The sequence below is a fragment of the Zootoca vivipara genome, chromosome 3, assembly GCF_963506605.1.
Source record: "Zootoca vivipara chromosome 3, rZooViv1.1, whole genome shotgun sequence".
In the NCBI taxonomy this organism is placed as follows: Eukaryota; Metazoa; Chordata; class Lepidosauria; order Squamata; family Lacertidae; genus Zootoca; species Zootoca vivipara.
This window is the reverse complement of record NC_083278.1, coordinates 101,280,053-101,305,647: the sequence shown is the minus strand read 5'-3', so window position 1 is coordinate 101,305,647 and position 25,595 is coordinate 101,280,053. Positions and strand designations below refer to the sequence as shown.

General features: G+C 44.3%; 1 protein-coding gene across 1 annotated transcript in view; it reads right to left on the bottom strand.

The window, feature by feature from the left end:
* The window catches only part of PRKCE (protein kinase C epsilon), a 323,510-nt gene that overhangs the window by 5,866 nt on the left and 292,049 nt on the right, over positions 1–25,595 (bottom strand). Inside the window, exons 12-14 of the mRNA XM_035111183.2 lie at positions 19,961–20,099; positions 18,195–18,383; positions 14,064–14,210 (exon numbers count right to left, since the gene is read on the bottom strand). Coding sequence (XP_034967074.1) covers positions 14,064–14,210; positions 18,195–18,383; positions 19,961–20,099 — 475 coding nt within the window. The remainder of the gene's footprint in view (positions 1–14,063; positions 14,211–18,194; positions 18,384–19,960; positions 20,100–25,595) is intronic.

Sequence of the window (25,595 nt, the reverse complement as noted above, 5' to 3'; positions counted from 1 at the left end):
TTGAGTGTTTTTCATACCAGTCTCACCCACCCTACCTATCTCTCCTTCCTAGTTTTACCATACCCTCCAACTCCCGGATTGAAAAATCTGGGATCAGTGGCGGCGTGGCACCGGAAGTTGCTTCTACGCATGTCCAGACATACGTAGAAGCGACTTCCGGTGCCAGGCTGCCTGTGTCTGCATGTCTGGGCACCAGAAATCGCTTCTGTCCAGACATGCGCAGACAGCTGCCGGGACATGGCCACCGGCAGCAGCTTTACGGGATATTTACGGGATATAATCAATTTGGGATAACAGCGGGAAACGGTAACAAAATACGGGGGTTTTCCGCGAAAAATGGGAGACTTGGCAGCTATGAGTTTTACCCTGCCAAAGCTTTGGATGTGCATTTGCTGACCAAGGTTCCTGATTTGCTAGGATCCCTTTCCTGGGTACCTTTAAAAAAACTTGTTGTGAACCTAACGCATCCCCCCCCCCAATGAAAAAAACCCTACATATTTTGCCAAAAAAAAATAGCAATTGCCTTATTTTGTTCTTAGTGGCGTTTGGGGATACACATATTTTCCTGTCCTATTTAGACAAGCAATGGGAGTATTTTGCAAGCTTGCATGGGTTTGATAACACTAGCATGAAATGACAAGAGCTTGTGACAACGGGTGTAAATATTGCTGCTTTTGCATCCTTCTAACATCAGTGGCATCCAGTGGTTACTGGGAATGAAATAGGGGGTGTCATCCAATTAAAGTCTCAGGAGTAGGAATGGGGAAGGTGAGGCCCTATAGATGTTGCCGGACTACAACTTCCAACATTCCTGATAGTGGCTGATAGTCCCACAATGTCTAGAGGTCACAGGCTGCCCATCCGTGCGGGATTTGATGAAGCAGAGAAATGCAGTTCTAGGGCTGGAATGAATTTGTGTGCAATGAACTTCCAAGTGAATTCCTCCAAATGAAATTTCTTTGCAGTTTTGGGATTATACACCCTGGTCACCGGTAGAGCACATGTGTGAGTTTGTCTCTCTGCATGAAACTTAGAAGTCCGTAGGGAAGGTGTGTGAATCACTCAACATCTCCTGTACATGCTGAGGGTTTTGTAAAAACTGCGCTACGAACTTTTAAACTGGCCTCCTGCTCTTATACCTTTTCACAGCAGCTTTCTCAGCTGTCATAAAGAGGAGGCAATGCCTCCTCTCCATGCTGCGCTAAGCTACTGTTGCTTCTGCAGATCAAGCTGCTGTTCGTGGAGCAGACCAGGATTGACTCTGGTCAATTCAATGCCAGCACAAAGTCAGAATGTCCTCCGCCATGGAGCATAGATTCATTAGCTAACTGTTACCTGCTACTGCTGCAGCACCTGTTAGAAGAGAAAAGAGGACTCCGCTGCCTCTTAGTGGCTGAAAAGAAACTGTAATACATGGGAAGAGTTTGAAGAATGCTCTTGCAGTGGAAGGAATTCAGTTCGCTTCCACTCTAGCCGCATCATTTGTGCACTCCTTTATTGGGGAGAACCCAGATGAAGTCGCTCTGCCTTTCTCTGCTGTTCCGCAGTCTTTCTAAAGACTAAATGCCAGTTGCTGAATGCCACTGCAGCATCCACCTCTTCGGTTTGGTCCAACCAAGACCTGCAGCAGCTCCTGGCTGGAGCAGCAGCTGGTGACGTAGGTAACTGGTGCAGGCCTGCCTCTCTACAGAGCTTGCCTTGCATTTTTCCTGGATGTTTCTCTTTCCCTGCAAAACAGCTAATTGTCCTATTACTTTTCAAAAAGCTTGCTGTTGTGTGTTTGACTTTGTTGCTGTTGTTCTGCTAAACTACGAGTCCACCAAGAAAATAATAATAACAACTCCATAGTCACACCTCTGCATTTAGCAATGCAGGCCTACCTGAAGCAGCAGGAAGAGGCACAGCCTAACTTCCAAAGATGGCCCTCCAAGCCTCTCTGCCTGGCCCTATGGACTCTCCCCAGGCCACACCCCTCACCGACCCTGGTTTGTATCCTCCTTGCATGATTTTGCCTGGCTGGAATGTGTCCTTGATCCCTGACAATGCCTTTTGCTTGCCTGTATAGAGGGTAGATCGCCGAAGAATTGATGCTTTTGAATTATGGTGCTGGAGGAGACTCTTGAGAGTCCCGTGGACTGCAAGAAGATCAAACCTATCCATTCTGAAGGAAATCAGCCCTGAGTGCTCACTGGAAGGACAGATCCTGAAGCTGAGGCTCCAATACTTTGGCCACCTCATGAGAAGAAAAGACTCCCTGGAAAAGACCCTGATGCTGGGAAAGATTGAGGACACAAGGAGAAGGGGACGATAGAGGATGAGATGGTTGGACAGTGTTCTCGAAGCTACGAACATGAGTCTGACCAAACTGCGGGAGGCAGTGGAAGACAGGAGTGTCTGGTGTGCTGTGGTCCATGGGGTCATGAAGAGTCGGACACGACTAAACAACAACAACAACATAGAGGGTAGAAGGGGGATTAATTACTCCGCCTACTTTTGTCTCTGGCCCCACCCACCACTAGCTTGTGGTATCTGGAAGGGATGGGGCCCTCAGGATGAAAAGGGTCTCCCCACCCTTGCTTTATATTAATCCTCCTTTGCAAACACCTCTCCTGCAAAGCGGTCTGCACCATCTCTCCGCAGTTCCCAGCAACTGCCTTTCAGCACCAACTGGCCAAGTCTGGGTTGCTTTTGGACCCTGCCTATGTAGAAGCCACCATGATACTATCAGCCATGCTGAGACCTTTTCCTCCCTCCTCCCACCTAGGATCAGACCTCAATACATCCTTATTTTTTACTTTATTTGAGAAGAGCAGGTGGGTGGGAAAACCAGAGGCAATAGGCAAAGGAGAAAATCGAAAGGCATGGCGTGAAGGTGGAGGTCAGAGATAAAATGATACAGTGAAGGTGGAAGTGAGGTTGAGAGAGGAGGAGGAGGAGGAGGAGGAGGTTGAGAGGCAGAGGGAGGGACAAAGGGATGTGGGGAACAGGATGGAGTGGGAAAGAGCTTTACTTAGGAGGAAGTAGTAGTAGTCTGGATTTGATATCCCGCTTTATCACTACCCGAAGGAGTCTCAAAGCGGCTAACATTCTCCTTTCCCTTCCTCCCCCACAACAAACACTCTGTGAGGTGAGTGAAGCTGAGAGACTTCAGAGAAGTGTGAATTTGCACCTCTTCTAATTCTAGCAAGCAAGCCATTTTCCTTAATGTAATGCGCTGGGTGTGTCATCTGCACTCATATAGATGCGCAGTTGCAGGCACACCTTCTTCTCCCATACGCATTTCTGCACACTTTTAAAATTTTATTTGGACAACAGCATCACAAAGTTTGGCTCATTTCTGGAAGAGTTAACGAGTTAGGCCTGCATTGAAATGCAATGCAAACTCGATTCCCCACCCCACACCCCACCCCAGTATCCGGAGGATACAGCTACACGGGTTTGCACATGACAAACAGCAGATTAGTCATGATGACTTGCCTGCCATGCTCACAAGCTCAAATTCTAGGCATTTATTTATTACATTTAAGCCCCACATTTCTTCAGATGGGCACCATCCATCCTTCCCTTCACCTCAGGAAGCAAAACAATTTGGGCTGGCTCTGCAGCGAAAATTAAACTTGGGGGCGTGAACAAAAGTTAATTTTTCAAAGAACCAAATGCACAACTTAGGGCCAAAATATCTGTGAATGCATTTACTTCCTCTGTTTTGGGCCTTAGCGATTGCCTTCCTAAATGCAGAACTGAGAACACTTGACCGCCCTTCCTTATCCTTCTCATGAAAGCGATCTGTTTTCAAGCCCTTTGTTGGGGCCCATCTGCTGAGCACAGCAAACAGGTCCAGCAGCATTTCTACTCCTTCTTAGCATTACTGTCTTAAGATTCCAGCCTTATAGGTGGTGCCTAGGTCATGGATAGGGGTGTTTTTTAAAGGCACGGCACCCCACAGCCAACTTTTTTCTCAGAGACTGTACGATGGCAAGCTGCAGAAGATGCAAAGCGCACTGGATGCTGAATGCCACAAATAACATCAGCAGAGTGTGGTCTTGTTTCAGAACATCCTTTCTTATTACACATTGTCTGCCACCAAAATTTCCAGTGCTGGTCTCCTGCAGCAAAAACAGCAGCAGCGGACATTCTGAAATGGCACCTCAAAATGGAGGCTCCAGTAGGAAACAGCTGATCAAGAAATTCAACTGTATCGCTTGCGGCCTGAATCACGATATTGTGTATTTATCCCACTGCATGTGCTAATCAGCTTCCCAATGCCAGGAGGTTTTGTTATCATCAACACTGCTCTATTAGGAACAAAGGAAACTCCAGGGTTTCAAATGGGTTGATTAACTGTCACAGAAACAAATATGCATAGGTTTTAGGCCTCTACATAACCATTACACTCTGCGTGTTTGGATTTTATTTCCCCCCTGACCTCACTCTTCACAATTCCCACCCCACTACACCCCACTGCCTGGGTAACAGTTCATGTGTCTGATGAAGTGGGCTTCATCAGTTTGCAACATCATAAATTTGCTGGGATTGTAGCCTGCTAAGTGAGACTCGGAGTAGACCTACTGAAATCAGCCTGTTGATTTTTAAGGAGTCATGTAGAGGATTGATTGCACGATAAGATTACGGAGGTAAGGGGAAAAAATGTTGCAAACTTTGTCAACATATTCTCTGGCCACAACAATGGTAGGATAGGAGTGGTGGCACTTGGCAAAAATCCCAGTTAAGGGAACATCCTCCTTCTTTAAAAAGGGTGGAGAGAAGGAACACCAGGGTGCTACAATTAAAACTAAATAAACACATCACTGTGCTTTGGAAATGAACATAAACAGTAATAATTATCCACCTGTGGCATTGGATGGCAGGAGCATACCCTCCAACTCCCAGTAAGAAAAATCCGGGATCAGCAGCGGCGTGGCACCGGAAGTCGCTTTTACGCATGTCCAGATGTGTAGAAGCAACTTCCGGCGCCAGCGCTGCCCAATTTCCGGTGCCCAGAGTGGCACCCGAAATTGGTTCTGCGCATGTCCAGACATGCGCAGAAGGAGCCTCCCTAGCAGGTAGGAAATCCGGGGCATTTACGGTATTTTTCTCTATTCAGGATAACAGACATGGGCAGAGTGGCACCCGAAATCGGTTCTGCGCATGTCCAGACATGCGCAGAAGGAACCTCCCTGGCAGGTAGGAAATCCGGGGGATTTACGGTATTTTTCTCTATTCAGGATAACAGCGGGAAATGGGTTTAAATATGGGGGTTTCCCGCGAAAAATGGGAGACTTGGCAGCTATGGGCAGGAGGTGTCCCCCCCCCCCCCCTAAATTCAAAAAGGATTTAAAAAAATGTAATTGGCCATGACCCCAAATCCATGTAATATAGGAACTCTGGTAATATGAACATATGGACTGTCCTCCAGACCTTCTCCATCAATAAAGGAAATGCTTCCTACGCATGCATGTACTGCCTGCTGAGCATGAAACTTCTTCGCAAAAGAGAATGGAGAAGACTAAATGTGAATGGAGCTCCAAGTAAGATCGGGAGCCCTCCTCCCCTGCATTTGCAGGTTTCTGATAACCTGCTCCTATTGCTCGGGGTGGGTTGCTTGGCCCCAGAATGATTCATTGTCCTTGAATACTGAAATCCCTTGAGGACAGTGTGTGTGTGTGCGTGTGTGCTTGCTGGTGCTCAATCAGGCCTTGATTCTCTACCATTCTGTTTTCCCCACTCACACCAGTTCCTCTGTGCCCCTGCTTCCGTCTGCTCTCGAGCCAAACCCTCGTGGTTGCCAACAACGTAGAGAAGCACATGATAGCAGCTGGAGCAAAACAGGCCCACCTGGCTTTCCCTTCTCTCCACTGTTAAGTAGATGCTAGAAAACATAAGCTATAGGCAAGTTCTATCATCCCTTTCCAATACACTGATCGGGACTGTTAACCCAACTGTGAGAAGGGACTTGGAGGTGTCAAGAGTCCTTAAGGGTGCGAAGGGAGGCAGGGGAGTCAATGAAAGAGTGTTTTCCAATGGTACGTGGGCCAAACTCCACTGCCCAAAGTTGATTTGAGCAGAATAACATTCCATGCAGACGCATGCACTACAGCCCCCTTGCGCCCCCCTCTGCTAAATGCCACTTGCCATGCACTGGGATGACTGAATGGAAATATATTATGAGACTGGAGAGGGACACCTTGCGTTTGCATATATTAGGCCTAGAAACAAACCTACCTGGGCATTTTCCCCACACTGTAGGCCTTACCTTAAAGAGGGACATTCACACTGAAGCAAACTTGGAAAGAGAGAACATTCACACAAAAATAAATTTACTCGGCCAGTAATTTCTGGTGTTCCCATTACTATTACTGTGCAGGACACTGCATTTTAAACAGGGACTTATTTATTTGCCAAACTGCAAAGTCATAATCCTGTACCTAGGATAGGTTCAGTAAGAAAGTGCATATGCAACATTATGACTTTTTTTAAAGCAGCGGAATAGGAAAAAGCCCTAGATAAAAATGCACAAATATTTGGGTTCCGTAGTTACAAGTTTTATTTTGTTGTCTTTTTAAAGAAAGCAAACACCAACATGGGAAATTTCCCTGGACCGTATCCAAATAAGCTATGCTCAGACTAAAACTCACTGGAGTTGATAGACCTAGGTGAGTCATGTTCATAGTTTTCAGTGGGTTTACTCTGAGCAGGGCTAGTATTGGATGCAAACCCACAGGTTTATTTATGTCTGAAATATTGCCTCCAGAAAGAAAGTCCCTCTTTAAGGATTCCAGCCACATTTCTTTGCAACCCGCTCTCTGCTGCAACATTTATTATTATAACCAACTGCCGATTTTTCTGCAGCAATCCACTGACCCATATTTATTATTATTAAATTTATGCAAGTGGGGCTGGCAACAAAACGTTGCAGTGTGGAGCTGCTTCTGCTTAGGGTTCCAGCCACTCCATTCCATTCCATTCCATTCCGCCTCCCTCCGGGTTTTCTGGCTCCTCCCTCTCAACAGTCAGTCAGCATTCCATGGCCACTGAGCATGCTCAGTTCCTTACTGGCCTGTTTTGGGCTCATCTTCTTAAGACTTTTTTTGTACTTCTAGAAAACCTGGGATTCTCCCAAGCCTGCTGATACCTTCTGAGGGGAGGTGGTGCTGGTTACATAAGCAATGGCGCTCATGGCCTGAACACCAGAAATTATGCCGCCTCATCTACCAAATGAGCTTGTACATTTGATATTTTTTTTTCATCTGCAAACAGAGGAACTGCTCACTCCAGTGCAGACTACTGGAAATCGTTACGTTTCACCCAGATTTCACGTATTTTTATGCATGCAGAAATGGACCTGGATAGTTTTCCAAGGCACCAGTAAAGATCTTGTGGAAAAATTAGTGACTATTTCCTCACTATAGAAGAAACCTTTTTGTACATTGGCTGCTGGCACTCAGCAGGAATGCGGACTGTCTATTTTTTTTGGGGGGGGGTATATTTTCCTAGTGATGGGGTTATTCAAATGGAAACTTTTGCTGCAGCACTATATTGAAAAATCTAACAAATCGCTGGCATCCTTAAGATAAGACTTAACAAAGAGCAAGAAAGCTACGAGGATGGATTTGAAGGAAATATAGCAACTTGGAAGAGGCAGGACTATGACAGCTGTTATTTCATCCAGGCAAGAGAGAAGGAGAAAAGGCAATTTTAGCATTGGAATGGGGCAGTCTGAAAAGTAGAAGGTTAGCAACCCACCTCGAAATGTCAATCACCTCTTTTAATAATATGCTAACAGCTCAGATCAGGTCCAATTGGCTTAGATCAAAATGCAGCCCATTGCCCACAGCTGACAGAATACCTTTTAAAAATGGACTTCGTGGTTTTACTGCCTCCCTCGGACTGTACAGATGTGGGTGGGTGGGTTGTCAAGCACTTAAGAGGTATCAGTTGGCAGTTGGTGGGGATGCATCCCATGGTAGCTTAGTTTTTTTTAATTTTAACAGAAAGATTATTGCTCCAAATCCAGAAAAAGTTAGCTGCGCTTAAGCCCCATTGAAATCAGAAGGGCAGATTAGTTGTTACTAATTTATATGTGCCCAATTAATTTCAGTGGGGAGTTAATATAATGACTAACTTTCTTTTGGATTTGAGCCACTGTCTGCTGAGATGTGTACACACACACACACACTCACACACACACACCCATGCCATATTTACTCGAATGTACATTAGATTTTATTGCAAGCTTGAAAAGCACCACTGGCATAGCAAATACTTTTTTGGTTTCTAGGGTTTTGAAAATTGAGGCGCACATTAGATTCAATGGTGCATTAGATTCGCGTAAATACACTATTGCGTTGCGCCTTACCATGTACAGTATGTGGCTTCAGAAACTGAGCTCCACTACGTACATACATCTCTGTGTGGGATCTCCCTGCCTCAATGTTTAGTCCCTAAATGTGAAGAATGATTGAGGGCGCCAGTGATCCCGTATACATTGCAGGTAAATGTGTCGGTAAAAACGTCTGAACTGAGATGGACCTCAGTTAGCCAAACAGGAAGACAAGACAAGACAAGAAGGAGGCATCTTCACATCAATAGGCCTGACTGGGCCATGTGGTACAGGTGTTCATACTCTTTGCACACACACTTTATGCTACTTGGCACATCCCCACTCCTAGCTCCTGCATACAGAAGCTTGGGAGCTAGAACAGGGAGTTGAACAGTACACAATCCCTTTGAAGCCTTTTAGGTCAGGTTTGCTTGCTGTTCCAAGCAAGTAGTCAACAGGCCACCTTTGTTGCTCCACTCTCACCTGAGCAAGGGGCAAGGTCTGCGGGCCAATTCACATGTCACATTTTGTGCATGGTAAAGAAGGGAAGGGTACCCAAAGAGCCGCTCCCACTCTTACTATGTTGAGTGTCAAAGAATCATACAGAAATGGTATCAGGTCCCATGGTATTTACTAACAGCATTAACCAACCCATGGTTGCTTTTTTCTTTATTTATTTTTAAAAAAGATTTCTTATTGTACAGAAACACCCGTGCTGTCGCTTTTTTCAAGTTGCATTTTCTACAATTCAGTTTCATTTGTTGTGAGGCATTAGTGTTACATACAATGTTAGGCGAGGAAGAAAAGAGGGGGAGAGGGGGGGAAAGGTGAGTGTGGTGGGGCTGGGTGGCTATGTTTGTGGTCTTCTACTTAGTGTATGTGTGGGGTTTTTGTGTCAGCGTTACTTGTATGACTTCTCTTACTATTTGCTTGTTGTGTTTCCTTGGTGGTGAGAGAGGTTGGGGTTGGTTTTCTTTGGGTAGCTGTAGTGAGATTTGTTTTTGTATGTGAGCAGGGTGTGTGCTTGCGTATTTCTGAATCAGGTTAGCCAGATTGATTTGTATGCTTTTGGTGGATTCTTGTTGTTGTCTTGTTGGGCTGTGATGATTATTATGTGATAAAAAGGGAGCCATACTGGGGTGAAGGCGTCTTCTTCTCTTTGTCCCTGTGTCAGTTTCTGTTTATTGGTTAGTTTTTCTAATAAGGCTGTTTCCTATACTATTTGGTACCATTGGTCCATGCTTACTTCTCACAGGTCTCTCCAGTGTCTAGTTATGGTGTTTCTGGCTGCTGAGAGTAGGTTATGAGTTCTTTATGATGTGAGTTGGCATTATTAGATTGGAAGATGTTTAGAATCATAGAATCATAAAGTTGGAGGAGACCACAAGGGCCATCCAGTCCAACTCCCTGCCAAGCAGGAAACACCATCAAAGCATTCCTGACAGATGGCTGTCAAGTCTCTGCTTAAAGACCTCCAAAGAAGGAGACTCCACCACACTCCTTGGCAGCAAATTCCACTGCCGAACAGCTCTTACTGTCAGGAAGTTCTTCCTAATGTTTACGTGGAATCTTCTTTCTTGTAGTTTGAATCCATTGCTCTGTGTCCGCTTCTCTGGAGCAGCAGAAAACAACCTTTCTCCCTCCTCTATATGGCATCCTTTTATATATTTGAATATGGCTATCATATCACTCCTTAACCTTCTCTTCTCCAGGCTAAACATACCCAGCTCCCTAAGCTGTTCCTCATAAAGTATCGTTTCCAGGCCTTTGACCATTTTGGTTGCCCTCCTTTGGACACGTTCAGTAGGGCTAACTCTGGGGCGACCTCTAATACTTGCTTAGTTATTTTGCATATTTCTTGTATGATTGCTGCCCAGAAGAGTTGGGTTTTGGGACATTCCCACTACATGTGGAGGTATGTTGAATCAACCCATGTTAAGCACTCGTATGTCTACTTGGCCTCAATGGAAAGCTGGAACAATGGGAATCATACAACACTGATTCTGAGCAAGTAGCATTGGCTGCCATTATGTTACCGGCCCAATTCAAGATGCTAACGTATAAACCCTAAATGACCTGCGCAATTCTTCTGGCCTGCATAGTGTCCAGTGTGTTAGCCTTACTGAAAGTGAAGGATGAAGAAATGGAACCTGCTCACGCAGCATAGGATTACACTGCTACTCCACGGATTAGCTTTAAGGATTCTCTCTCTCTCTCTCTTTTTACTCAATCTGGTTCCCTAGAACTGGTCTTAATCCCCTCCCTGTAGAATACAATGTCACTCCCAAGACTTGAACGGCTCCCAAGTCTGCAAATCATGCACAGCTATCTTGTCTGAATAAGTAACGGCAGGGAATGGCTTTCAATGGGACCCAGAAACTGGCCAGAGGCCAGCTGACAACATACCTTTTCACACATGGAAAAGCCTTGTTAACTCTTTAAATATGATATCCAGAGCAGTGGTTGTGTTGTAGGGAGACTGAAATGGAGCCAGAAAGACAGAGAGCAAGAGAGCTCATAGACTGCAAGGACCCCAGCAGGTGTACAATGTATTCCATGTTCCCCGTGGGGTACATTTCAGTGGAGATCAGGCCAACCCATGTCAGAGCTGGAAAAGATGCCTCCTTGCAATGTAGCCCTTTGCTTTCTTCTATAGGACTGAATAACAGCATATATATATATATATATATATATATATATATATATATATATGAATTATTATTAAGTAATTGGGAACAAGTCCCACCCTGATTTGGCAAGCCTTCTCCTAGTTCCCAATTAATTTGCCCCTTCCAAGCTGCCTTGCCAATTGCAGCTTATTTAGGAATGAATGGAAGCCACTGAGAACTGGGTCTGCGCCTAATTAAATTCTAACCTGATTTTTGGTCACCCTAGATCAGGGTTTCCTAAACTTGGGGCTCCAGCTGTTTTTGGACTACAACTCCCATCATCCCTAGCTAGCAGGGCCGGTGATGAGGGGAACTGTAGTCCAAAAACAGCTGGAGACCCAAGTTTGGGAAACCTTGCCCTAGAACAACATTTTGCTACTGACAGCTTTGGCACTTATTATTTCTGATTCCTCCTTCCGGCCAGCCACTCCTGGTCAAAGGTGAACCATAGCCACTCCTGCCTCTGGCCACTGCCTACAGGTCAACTTTGATAATGGCCTACGTGCTTTGGGGTCATGGGCTAGCCCAGACATCCCCTACCTGCGGCCCTCCAGATGTTTTGGCCTACAACTCCCATGATCCCTAGCTAACAGGATCAGTGGTCAGGGATGATGGGAGTTGTAGTCCAAAACATCTGGAGGGCCGAAGGTTGTGGATGCCTGGGCTAGCCTCACTCCCTCCCCAGCCATTTTGTCGTTTTTCTTTGGTGTCAAAATGTTCCACCCTGGACAAAAGCCCTTCCTTGTATGCTATCTCATGGAGATGCTCAGTGGAAGATTCAGTGAGATGCATAAATGACCCGGGCCTACATTTAGAATGCATACCCAGTGGAGACAGGGAACTATCAAAAGTTATATTCTCCAACAGAGAGGCAGCCACTCCTGACTGCATTCCAGCTCAGCCGCAAAAGAGATGCATGGCACATCCAAGTCTGTGTAACCCTTTTCTCCTCCCCTGGCAGGGCTGGAGTCAGTGCTATGACTTAAGTATTGTTATTAATAATAATAATGAGGAATTGTGCAAGAGGGAAAATAAAAGAATGCATGGATAGTAGCCAGGGAATGACGTGCCTCATCTGACGCTTGCATAGGAAAAAATAGGGAACAATTGCAGGGAAATGAAAGTGAGTTCACTTGGAGCTCTGAGTTTAGCTCCTGCTCCCCACCCCCGAAAGTTTTTCATGAAGTTGGGGGGCCAGTGTGCATGAGAAAAGAACAGAATGAGCAGAGGTGCTCACAGTTAAATGGCATCAGCATTCAGTACTTGGACAAATAAAATAAACGGTTCAGAATTCAAACTGGGTGTAAAAAAATAAAAGGAAAGAACTTAGTATAATTTTGGGGGGTGGGGCTTCATAGCTGCATTTATCTTAGCCTGTTTTGTATATTATGTACTGACTTTGTATAAAGATTTTACTGTGTACTACTTAGATGCATCAGCTTGAAGCAATAAATAAAGTAGCAGGTAAATAAATAAGTGATATGCATTGCTCTAGTCTCTCATCACTCAACACTACGTGATTCTCATCTGAAGGTAAAAATGCTTCCCATTGTGTGAAACTGGGCGATATGCAAAAGAGATGAATCTGGGTGACTTAGTCACCCAAGTTATCTCTTGATATTGCTCCACATTTGATGATCATGCATGTATCAGCTCCCTATTTGGAAGATTTTTTTTTAAAAAAAAGACAATATTGGGCATGCACTCAGTTGCCAAGGGTATTTAAAGGACCATATATTAATGCTCTCAGCCTCAGCATAGCAACAGAATGGGTGGCAGGCTTTACTGCATTACAGAGTCTACCAAGGTCTCCAGGGGAAGACGGCTCAAGCACCAGGTGGCAAAAAAATTAATCCTCCGAGGTCCCGTTTTCAAGGCATTAGAAGCTAGCTGATTAGTTGAGCCACTCCATCATATATCCAGAAAATTGCAACGCACTGAGGGAAGCCTGAAGTTTTCCAAGGCTTGTTTTTTTGAAGAAGGGACATGGTGCAAAAACATCCCCCTGAGGAATACTGGGACACAGAGTCAAAACACGAGACTCAACACAGGCAGAACCTACTGCCATCAAGGATTAAACTTCCAGACAGTGCATACATTTTCAGCGTCCAAATTGAAAAAAAATATAAAAAAAGAAAAAGAAAAAAGAAAATTTGTTCAGGGAGGAAAGAAATAATAATTTCTTCTGTTTTGTGTAGAGATGTTTGCTTTAAAACATTCTTAAATATTCTCGCAGTGGAAATCCCATATGTATGCCTACTCAAATGGATGATCATAACGAAGTCTTCTTAGGCTTCTTTTACATTCATCTTTATTTATATATACTTGTTCAGATTAATGCTCGGTCAGTACATGGCGACCTTTGCTGTGCTTTCAGTGATGATATTATAAGCGGCAGTGGGAAATGATGGCCGATCACTTCAAAACCAAGAACAATGATTTTAGATTGTTAGGCTATCAAGTGAGGCAAATTATAACCCAGGTGATTTAATCTGTGGACTCACTTTAGAAGAGTTTGGATTTGATACCCCGCTTTATGACTACTCTAAGGAGTCTCAAAGCAGCTAACAATCTCCTTTTCCCTTCCTCCCCCACAACAAACACTCTGTGAGGTGAGTGAGGCTGAGAGACTTCAGAGAAGTGTGACTAGCCCAAGGTCACCCAGCAGCTGCATGTGGAGGAGCAGGGAATCGAACCCGGTTCACCAGATTACGAGTCCACCGCTCTTAACCACTACACCACACTGGCTTTAAAATAATTGATTCTGTTAGTTCTTGTGTCTGTAAGAAATACATCACGACCATTTTCACATTCAGCATATGATAAGCGAACCTGAGACTTACCTTGGAAGAAACCAACCACCTTAGCATGGTTGCTACCTGGGCTTTCTACTCTACTGCAGCATTGCAGTGCAATTCTATACATTTCTACTCTGAAGTATGGCCCACTGAGTTTAATGGGACCTACTTCCAGGTAAATCTGTATAGGATTAGAGTCTTGCAATTATAAAGGACACCAATAAACTTTGATATATTTTCAACCAAGGTCTCTTGCACAGTCAAAGCACTACTTACAATCCGAGGCTTGAAGGGCGGCTTGATTTTCCTTTGCTCTAGAAGAACCCAGTCAATCTCCTTAAAGAAAGGGTGTTGCTTAATCGCATCTTCGCCGTTCTGAGATGCCACACAGCCAAGTCGCTTATTTGGATTTTTTGTCATGAACTAGAGGAGAAACAAAAGGTACCAAACATTTGTTGCAGAGTGGGAAGTTGCACCGATAAAGCAACAAAGAGCAACAAGTTCTTGGATAGCTCAGTTGGTTAGAGTGTGGGGCTGACAACACCAGGGCTGCAGGTTTGATCCCTGTAAGGGACAGCTGCATATTCCTGCATTGCAGGGGGTTGGACTAGATGATCCTGAGGGTCCATTCCTACTCTATGATTCTTTCTTTCTGAGTCAAGGGGTCAAGAAAGCAGAGAAGGCCCACAAAAATATTCAGTCTGAGCTGCTCTTTCTGCTGCCTCAATCAGAAACCACCACATCCTTTTACTCCCTGTTGGGTACCAACGAAGGGTAGGCTAGCAGGAGACCTCTTTCAAATAAGTCTCCATCATACATAATAAGACCACTGAAGACACTACCTGGCAATGGACCAAATCCCAGCTATCAGATTAGTGTACCTGTTTTCAAGCACCCATTTGTTGCATGCACATGTTGAATTTTAAGGTCTAAAAGTTTAATGCCTGAAGCCGTGAAAAGAAAGATGTATGGCCGAGAATAAGCTACTTTGTTGTAGCACTGAAAATAAGCCACCTTCCCCTTCTGTCTGGCAAAACTTCTATGTAACTTGCTGCGGCATGGTGCTTTGCATGTAGAAGGTCCCAGGTTTAATACCCCAAAATTCATCCCTCTGGTTAAGGAGCTGAGCTCTCCAGGCAGATTGTAAGGTCCTCATTTTAGGAACACAGGAAACAGCTTTTTACCAAATCGGGCCACTGGCTCATCTAACTCAGGGCAAGACTTATCATCATCATCATTGGCCATCAACTGATACATAAATAAGCTAGTCCCTGTCTATTCTGATTGGCAGCAGCTTTCAAAGGTTTCAGGTGGATATATTGATCTCAGCTGTACTGTGTGGGATCCTTTATCCCAGGCATGGGGAATCTGACTCTACAGATGTTGTTAGACTACAAATCCCATCATTCCTGACATTGGCCATGCTGGCTGGGGCTGAGGGGAGTTGGAGCCAAACACCCATCTGGAGAGCCAGAGGTTCCCCATCCTGTTCAACCAGAGATTCTGGGGTTTGAGCCTGGGATATTCTGCATGCAATAGATATAAAGCTATGGCTTCACCTTCCTCATATTATTCTCATTTTGAAGGGAAGCAAGCCTAAGCCTTAGGAAAAAACAAAAACAAAAATGGTTTTGAATTCCCAGAAGTCACAAGATATTTAAACATTTTTAAAAATAACTTCAGGGCTGTGTGCACTGTCAAGAAGCCTCTGCAGCAAAATGGGATTTCTGCCAACAAGGATTTTAGTTTGGGTTTGGAGAAATTAAATTCCAGGTTCTCATAGTTTTTGATTTCAAAGCATCTGGGGTTGCTGAGATTATAAAACGTTTCTGGAAAATAGAAATAAACTGCACAGAAAATCAGCTGAATAGAAAGCAAAGCCCATTCTGCAAAAGCTGCTAAAAGAAATGCTTTTCAATGACTTAATAAGACTCTGATTTACAGTGCCTGACGAACAAAACGCATGTCTAACAGTACAATGCGAGGAAACAAAGCGTTCCAAAGCTAATCCCTTGCTAATTTTCGGCAGTCAAGTACATAGACGCCCCTTCATTTCCTCTGTTCCTGCTCCTCTGTTAACTGCATGCTGTTAAAGTACAAGATGAAGAACACAAGTTTCAAACACAAAGCTAAGCCTAAACCTTTTTTTCCCCCTGGGATGTGGGGTGGGGAGAGCTAAATGCAAAAGGCCAGAATCCTTCATATGTGCTGTGCAAGATGTAACTCTACCAACCCATGCTTTTTGTTCTGGGTTTCACTTAGCACATCCTGTTAGTGGGAGCCCTGTGCAAGGACTTCCACTTGTGCAAAAGGAATTTCTCTCATTTCCTCCCACGACTACAGCGCCCCCTGAAACTGGTTCAGTGGGTGGGGAGAAGAGACGGCACTGCTCCATCCGACAAGCAAAAATGCTTGTGCAGAGAGAATGTTAGTACTGTAATAGCGTAAAAGTGAATGCCACCCATAGGATGGGGTTTTTCCAGACCCCCATAAAATCAGGGGGAGTTAGGGATACTTCAAATGGTTACAGCCCCTTATTGAGGTCATCCAAGGTTCCTCGGGGGGGACACGGACGGGACAGCATTCTATGCAACAAGCATAATGTTTGCCAATAGTTTGGCATGCATGTGAAGTTTTTATGCCAGTCATTGGGTGGATAGAAGGGTCTTTGGTGGGCTCCACGTGGGGAGCTGAAACTTCTCTTTGAAGCAGCGTTGCTTCATTTTTGGCCAAAATTTGCCTGCATTTCTTGCCACAACTTTTTTTTAATTAAAGAAATGGGTTAGCAGCTTTGTGGCCTAAGGCATGGCATCCAAGGTTGTTAGCATTCTAGGTCAAGATGCCCAAGTACTTGGAGCAGAAGCGATGAGAAGCAGGGAGGACAGTAGGGTAGAAGAAGCAGCTGAACAGCTGAGACAGAAGCAAAGGGAAAGGTTGGGGTTCTAGAGACCCCCAGGACTAGGGTGCCTGGGGTTCCTTCCTTCCTAGAACCCAGTGTGTGCTGGTAATATTCACTTTCTAGATTAAAATGCCTGCACTTTTTCTGATGAGCAGCCACAGTAGGGATTTTGTGTCTGACCTACAGGGCTCCTTGTAGGAACCTGTTGGTACTCAACACTCAGAATGAATGATAGACCTGGCTAAGCTATTTGGTGGAGAAACAGTAGTTTAAAGGTAAAGGTAAAGGGACTCCTGACCATTAGGTCCAGCCGTGTATGACTCTGGGGTTGCGGCGCTCATCTCGCGTTATTGGCCGAGGGAGCCGGCGTACAGCTTCCGGGTCATGTGGCCAGCATGACTAAGCCACTTCTGGTGAACCAGAGCAGCACACGGAAACGCCGTTTACCTTCCCGCCGTAGCGGTACCTATTTATCTACTTGCACTGCGTGCTTTCGAAATGCTAGATTGGCAGGAGCTGGGACCGAACAACGGGAGTTCACCCCGTCACAGGGATTCGAACCACCAACCTTCTGATCAGCAAGCCCTAGGCTGTGTGGTTTAACCCACAGCGCCACCCGGGTCCCTAATTGTATAATAGCTATCTTTAATTGTGTCAGGAAGCTCTCAATGTCTGGTGCATCTTGTGTTGGTTATATTCCGTTGGAAGCTACCCAGAGTGACTGGGGCAACCCAGTCAGATAGATGGGATTCAACAAATTTTATTCTTATTCTTGAATTGGTTTGTTGCTTCTGGTTTAACTTTGCACTTTTATCTTGAATTTTTATCTTGCAAACCACCCTGAGATCTTTTGATGAAGGGTGGTATATAATAATAATAGTAATAGTAATAAAAATAATGTTATTACCTTTAAATTAAATGAATTTTGCACAGAGGATACACAATCCTATGCAGGCTTACTTGGGAGTTAAGTCCCACCGAAATCAACAGGCCCTATTTCCAAGTCAATGTGGCTAGGATCCATATGCCAGTGACGCGTTCCAGTGTTTTGGATCAGGGCCCAAAGCAAACCTGCAGGCTGAGTTTCTTTAATTACATAACCCTTCCCCTACCGTAAGGCCATTTAGTCTGCTTGCGTTTTCCTTTTCCCTGAAACATGATTCTCAAGTGCATGCATTGATGCAGCACACAGAACACAAAGAACACAAACATTTTGTCCCTTTCCCACAAGAAGCGTAATTCATTCCAGACCCCCTTATACGGACAGTAGCACTCTGAACTGCAGTTGAACTCCCAGTGGTGGCTGCTCTTAAATTGCTGTAGTGAAAAGGGAGGGGGAGCATAGCTGCCAAGTTTTCCCTTTTCTCGCGAGGAAGCCTATTCAGCATAAGGGAAAATCCCTTTAAAAAAGGGATAACTTGGCAGCTATGAGGGGGAGTCAAATTTAATAAGGAAGAGCAGGAGAGAGAGAGAGAGAGAGAGAGAGAGAGAAAGGGACAGTCTCTTACAGCTTTCAAAATGCTAACAGCTTCTTTGCTAAGCCACACTGGATATAGCACATCATCATGCAGGATGGATTCAAAGAGGTCGTCTTCATTGTCAGCTTCGAAGGGGGGTTGGCCAGCCATCATTTCGTACATAAGGACACCCAGCGCCCACCAATCGACCGAGGGACCGTATTCCAATTCCTGAAGAATCTGTTATGGAAATTGGGAAAGAAAGAAATAAATGCGTTGAGAGCCTGAGAGAAGCATGCTGCCCCTTAGAACAACTGTGAAGTCCAAGGCCCATTGGGAACACGACATATGCCATACATTATCTTTTCAACAAAAGCAATACTCTATTTGTGCACATGTATAACAAGGAGCCTTGGGCTTGAACACTAGCAGGTAAAAGGAGCTTTGTCAGTGGCATCGCACAGTATTTCAAAGGTGTGGGACCCAGCCCCATGACAACATTTGCATAATATTGGCACATGCTAATTTATATGTATATATGCCTCTGCCCAGCTGAAGATGGTGAGTGACTGGGGCTCACCAACAACTGTGCATTGCTTACAGGGAGGCTGGGTGCGGTGCAAAGTTTAAAACAAACACTTTTTTAAGTTTTAAAAAATGGAGAGAGATGGATGCTCTCCTAGGGAGGCTTGCCTTGCACCAACTTTTATCTATTTTTAGGCACCAGGCAAAACCTTTCCTTTTTCACCCAGGGTTTTAGCCCTTAATTTGAAGGGTTTCAAGAACTTGTGGCCTCTTTTAATGGGGCACAATCTATAATAAGAACAATGTAGGGTAATTGGGGCCTGGCACAGCCTCCAAGAATGCCCTTGAGATTCCACCTCCTGCTCTTTACACGGTGTGATCAAGCTTATCTCGTTTTCCACATTCCCCACCCATCCCAAAGTAGCAGGATGAAGTTATATTCCATGGCACTTGATAACATACCTGCCAAGTTCCGGCCTGAGAAATAAGGGACTGGACCGGAAGTAGCGCTGCCGCCATTTTGGAACTGGGCGGAACATGCTCAGAAGCGACTTTTGATGCTGCTCCGCCCTGTTCCAAAATGGCCACCGCACCAGAAGTCGCGCTGCAGCCATTTTGGAACTGGGCAAAGCAGCATCAAAAGTCGCTTCTGAGCATGCTCCGCCCAGTTCCAAAATGGCCCCCGCGCCAGAATAAACCGGGGGGAAACAAAAAAAATCCGTTTTTTTCGGCTGGGGACAGCTGGAAAAACGGGGGTTTCCTGGGGAATACGGGAGACTTGGCAGCTATGCTTGATAAGGAAAAGAGTTAAACGATGGAATTACAGTTTACAAGCATTCTGTTCCTAGTATAATAGAAAATTCAATTTGTTTCTTTTTCCTTTATATTTTAAATAAAAAAAGAGAGCATATATTACATTCTTTGAGGTGGCTTATCCACGTGGCGCAACTGACCAGTTATCTCCATGTGGTCAATCTCTGGCTCATGCGTGCCAATGCAACACAGAGATATTCCTGCGTCAGCTAGAAGTCAACATGTACCTGGGATTGTAGTGGTGCCTACAACCCCAGTTGCTCTGACAACGTGCCGCAGAAATCATTGGAAAGGCTGCAATCCCATCATGGCTGATGGCAAGGGTAACCCCAGGTTTCTGTGAGACTGTCCTCCCAGTCACCAAAATGCAGAACCCCCCTGAATGGTTGCATGGAGGGAACTGGGCAAACTGATCCTTTGTGCTCAAGCCAGCATTATGGAAGACACTTCCCCAGACTTTTAGACATGAACTGCGATACCTCTGGAGCTATGTAGTCCGGCGTTCCACAAAAGGTAGTAGTCGTTACTCCATTCAAGATCCCTTCCTTACACATCCCAAAGTCAGCCAGTTTGCAGTGACCTTCTGCATCCAGAAGAATATTGTCCAGTTTCAGGTCCCTTGAATAATAAAGAAGCAGGAGGGTCATTCTGTCATGAAATTCTACTCAGAGCAGATTCCAATGTAAAGTTAGCAGAGTAAAAACTTTAACACGTTGCAGGATTCCCAAAAATAGACCAGAGGCAATTATATTTCATCCAGCAGAGCTTTACTGCTTGTTGTTGTTTAGCAGTCACGAAATTAAAAGACGCCTGCTTCTTGGGAGAAAAGCAATGACAAACCTAGACAGCATCTTAAAAAGCAGAGACATCACCTTGCCGACAAAGGTCCGTATAGTTAAAGCTATGGTTTTCCCAGTAGTGATGTATGGAAGTGAGAGCTGGACCATAAAGAAGGCTGATCGCCGAAGAATTGATGCTTTTGAATTCTGGTGCTGGAGGAGACTCTTGAGAGTCCCATGGACTGCAAGAAGATCAAACCTATCCATTCTGAAGGAAATCAGCCCTGAGTGCTCACTGGAAGGACAGATCGTGAAGCTGAGGCTCCAATACTTTGGCCACCTCATGAGAAGAGAAGAATCCTTGGAAAAGACCCTGATGTTGGGAAAGATGGAGGGCACTAGGAGAAGGGGACGACAGAGGACGAGATGGTTGGACAGTGTTCTCGAAGCTATGAACATGAGTTTGACCAAACTGTGGGAGGCAGTGCAAGACAGGAGTGCCTGGCGTGCTATGGACCATGGGGTCACGAAGAGTCGGACACGACTAAACGACTAAACAACAACACACTGTAAATAAATAGCACAATAAACATCTTTAAAGACACAGAGAAGCTTCCACAACCCTCTTGGATTAATTAGAATAGGAAAGATCTCTTCACATCAGATCAATACTAAGAAATGCAAACTGACATATTCCACCTTAGTAGAAGTCAAGTTTCTTTCATTGTTTAGAAAACTCAGGATAGTTTATTCTCATTTGTTTAGATCATGAGTGGGGAATCACCTTCAGCAGTTCATGGGTCACTTCTGGGCAAACTCCAAGAGTTTGGCACACTGGCACCACGCTAAACGGAGCCCAATTCTCAAGTGAGCAATGTAATCAGGGTAAATTGGGACTCTGCTTATGACAATGTCCTTGCAAAAAAAACCCCTAAAGGATCCTTATCACCTCTGGAAAAAACCCTACCCTGTCCCTCAATCCCATGTTAATTTGAGTGAAAAGGGAAAAAAAAATCTGTTAACACCTTGCAGGGTTAGACTTTAATGAGGTATGGGGTTAGGAGCAGAGCTTATTGGAACCTGCTCAAAAGGAACAGCCAACTTTCTCACTAACTGACTCTCTTAGTAAACAACTGCTGGGCTGAGGAACACATCCATCTTCCCTTTTACTGGTTTCACTTTACTAATGCCAATCTGCCTTTAAATCAGATCTTTCTCAAAGATACAATGCTGGGTAATTTAGAGGACAACTATTAAATCTCAGTGTTTTTTTTTTTGTGGTCTTAGCTTGGAGACCAAAAGAGGGGTCAGCCCAAAACTAGGGAAGGCGAATTCTATTCACAATGTATTAACCCATGAAAACAAACAGCTTGACCAGGAAAACTCCTGGCTTGTGAGAACGAAACAGTGATGTATTAGGCTGTATTTCTTCAAAACTAGTTTGCTAATGTCTTGCATCTGGAGGATTCAGTCAATTTAAATGACTGAGTGCTGTACATTTTCTTTTTGGGGTGGGTTGGGGCAGGGAAAGAACAGAATGAGCTAGGCCTCAAATACCTATCACCACATAAACGATGTGCAAGCAGGGCTGAGGAGAGGTCTATACAGTAACCTTGATATTGGTTGGCAGTGAGAAACCGTTTCTGGCAGGGAACTGTTCTGCCAAGTGTAAGTGAGCCAAAAATGGGCGCAGATTGATGCCCTCTCTCACATGCACACTTTCTCTCACACAGAAACAGGCATTCACACACATTGATGTGTGTGGTTTGGACAACCTTTTTCCTGGCCTCCTAAACTGTGGCTTATGGAACCGGGAATGTGCGTTAGGATAGGCCAATTTTAGATCTCCCAGTTTCTCTTCTTTCCAATCATAAATATGGTCCTCCACACTTTTGCGGCGATTAAAAACATATATCAGCCATTTAGTGTGAATTTCTTCTAATAAACACATTTTTATATGCAGTTTGACTAATGTCCATATTTTTGCAACCAATTTTTCAACCAATGTAATGCATTTTTTCATATTTTCAACAATACATTCAATTACATTGTTTCATATGCCCAGCTTCTTCCAATATTGCACAGATTTCTTTATATATATGTGTGTGTGTGTGTGTGTGTGAAACTGCAATATTGATGCATCTACAATTTTTGGTAATGTATTATTTTATTTTTAAGATTTGTGCCTGAACTCTCCATTCAAGTTTTCAGAGTGGCTTACAAAAAAAAAATGTTAAAAACAAAACAAAACCCAAATAATACAAATTATATGAATCCAATTTTTCTACCAAATGCATGGGATCCTGTCATGTGGGATGACTTCTTGGTGGATTTCTAATCCAATTGCATTTCTAGATTTCAAGTCAGTCTGCTTTGTACCAAATTATTCCTTTGGTAGCTCCTCTGTCCCAGCAAGCCTGCTGAGTTTAAAACCGTGTAAGATTCCTTTCTCCAAGCTTTGCCCTTAAAAGAAAGAATGCCACTTGTCCTTTTTTACTAACCAGAAAAATATTATGACGGTAAACTGTTATGCAATTTTTATAAAACAGATAAAATAAACACTTTAGAATAGAGGCAGTGAGGTGTAAATTAAAGCTTTTTTACTATGCATGGTCTTAATCCGTCCATGCAAAACCGCTAGCAAGCTTTACCTGGAAAAAAAAGCCGCATGTTGAAAGATGCTGAAAGGATGGTATGGCACTCTTACATTTTAGTCAGATGAAGAATTATGGTTGAATGCTTGAAAAATGAGGTCATCGTGTCCTCAGAGGCCAAGTTTATCTATAGACATATTGTTGTTGAGTTTTGCATTCGTATCAATTGACAAGGTGAATTTGACTTATCAAATAGCACATTGCTTATTTTGTTCAGGTGCTTTCAAGTTCAGGTATGGATAAAATGCCAGGTTAGCGTGTCTTGCAAATGAATTGAAGACTAATGAAACTGGTTTCCAGGAGCGAGATTATGGAGACTGGAGTATCCAGTTCCTTTGCCCACGTTTGCCTTTCCCCCACTCACACTGGAAAAAGAAGTATTGAAATACTTATCCCACATCTTATTCAATTACTCTAAAAAACACACAAGATATAACATGGTCAGTAATTTTAAGAATAGATGGCACTGTACATGTGTGAAACATAGGTGTTCTTATTTAATAAAGAGGATCTATACTGGCTCCCAGTAAGTTTCCAAGCATAAGCGCAAGTGCTGGTGCTGACCTTTAAAGCCCTAAATAGCCCCAGTCTTGTATACTTGGAAGAAGCGTCTCCACCGCCATCGTTCTGCCTGGACACTGAGGTCCAGCTCCAAGGGTCTTCTAGCGGTTCCCTCACTGCGAAAAGTGAAGTTACTCAGTATTCATGCCCACCCTCCCACCAGATGACAAACTGATAAACAACCATATGTCTTTTAGAAGACATCTGAAGTTTTTAATGTTTGGTGTTTTTTTTTGTTTTTTTTTATATTTTGCTGGCTGCTGCCCGGAGTGGGTGGGGCAACCCGGTCAGATGGGTGGCAAACAAACAAACAAACAAAAATAATAAACAGAGGAGGGGTACCAAACTGAAACCCATCTGGATCTAGGAATTATTTATTAATCATTTAGGAATTAGGCCCTCCATCGCAACTGCATTGGTGCAGATTCAAGAGAATTAATGCTATGTGATGCAACTTGAGGGAGTTTCACTGAAACTGGCCACAAGCTCCATTTAGACACACAGTACATACTCAGCTGAAAAGTTACTGTGCTACTGGAAAACTTTCATGAGCAGGTTGGTTGCTCTTCCCAGTATTTTCAAACCATGTCAGAGCACTCAGGTCGAACCTTCTCAGCTCACAGTGATGCTGATGCTAGGTGGATCTACCCAACCCACATTTTCCCAGATTTGATTTTACCACGTGAATCTGCTTTTCTTAAGTCCAGTTTAGCACTTGTAAGTGATGGGACTTCCAAGGAACTTCTTCAGAAAAATATTTGTGGTTAGGTAATTGTGATGAGATAATTGGGACTGCTTTTTTTGTCTGAAACGCAGAAATGCTCCAGGATTTTGGCAAGGTGGTCCAATTTTCACGACCGACAGAAATAAAACAAGAAGATTGCTCGTCGTTGATCATCTTGCCAGACCTGAAGAGGACTTCATGGGCAGCATATATCTAAAACATCACACAAATATTATAACCTACTGCACACACATTGCTCAAGATATTTAAGAAATATTGTAAGGGTGACTGCACAGGGATGTTGCAGAGCCAGGGCACCGACCGCTTAGGGAGGAAGCTGAAAGGGCATCACTCCTTCCGGTGCAGGAAGTAAGGAGAGCGCCGCAATGCAGGTCAAGGGGCCGCCGTTTTGGGGTGCCGAGACTAGTTTGCTGGCGTAGGAACAGACGTACGCCATTGCCGGATTCTGATTCGGGATGAGAGGTCATGTTTTAAGCTGTCTCTGGTGCTGGAGGAGACTCTTGAGAGTCCCATGGCCTGCAAGAAGATCAAACCTATCCATTCTGAAGGAAATCAGCCCTGAGTGCTCACTGGAAGGACAGATCGTGAAGCTGAGGCTCCAATACTTTGGCCACCTCATGAGAAGAGAAGACTCCCCGGAAAAGACCCTGATATTGGGAAAGATGGAGGGCACAAGGAGAAGAGGACGACAGAGAACGAGATGGTTGGACAGTGTTCTCGAAGCTACGAACATGAGTTTGACCAAACTGCGGGAGGCAGTGGAAGACAGGAGTGCCTGGCGTGCTCTGGTCCATGGGGTCACGAAGAGTCAGACACGACTAAACGACTAAACAACAACACACTGTAAATAAATAGCACAATAAACATCTTTGAAGACAAACTGGACTCAGGCGGAGTTACTCTAGAGTAGCCACGACGATTGACAAATATCAAATGGAATTCTACTTAGGGGTAACCTTAGGGGTGGGTTGATAGGAATTAACTAATGCCACCTTCTCAAACCACCCTTCCATGAAGTACTGGACCCACTACAAAAGAGTGGCTTACAGCCCACCATAAGAGTCACATAGTAGAAGGTATCAGAAGTTGCTAAGAGGCCCATCAGAACTGATAGGGTTACACTCCCCCTGTGTCTAGTTCCTGCTTCAGATTATATATCAAGGTCCCCAAGAGAGCAACATCCCTGTGTGACAGCGCCAGCCAGCCAGCCAATCCTTTCCCCCATGTTTGAAAATTCCAAGCACACAAGGTTAGAGGTGGGTCAAGTCCCACAAATTAAAAATTCCCAGCGTTTGGTAGGTATCTGTTGGTATTCTGTGAATATCCCAGAGGAAGACAGGATTAACTTTTCTTTTCTTTTTGAAGGATAGATTTC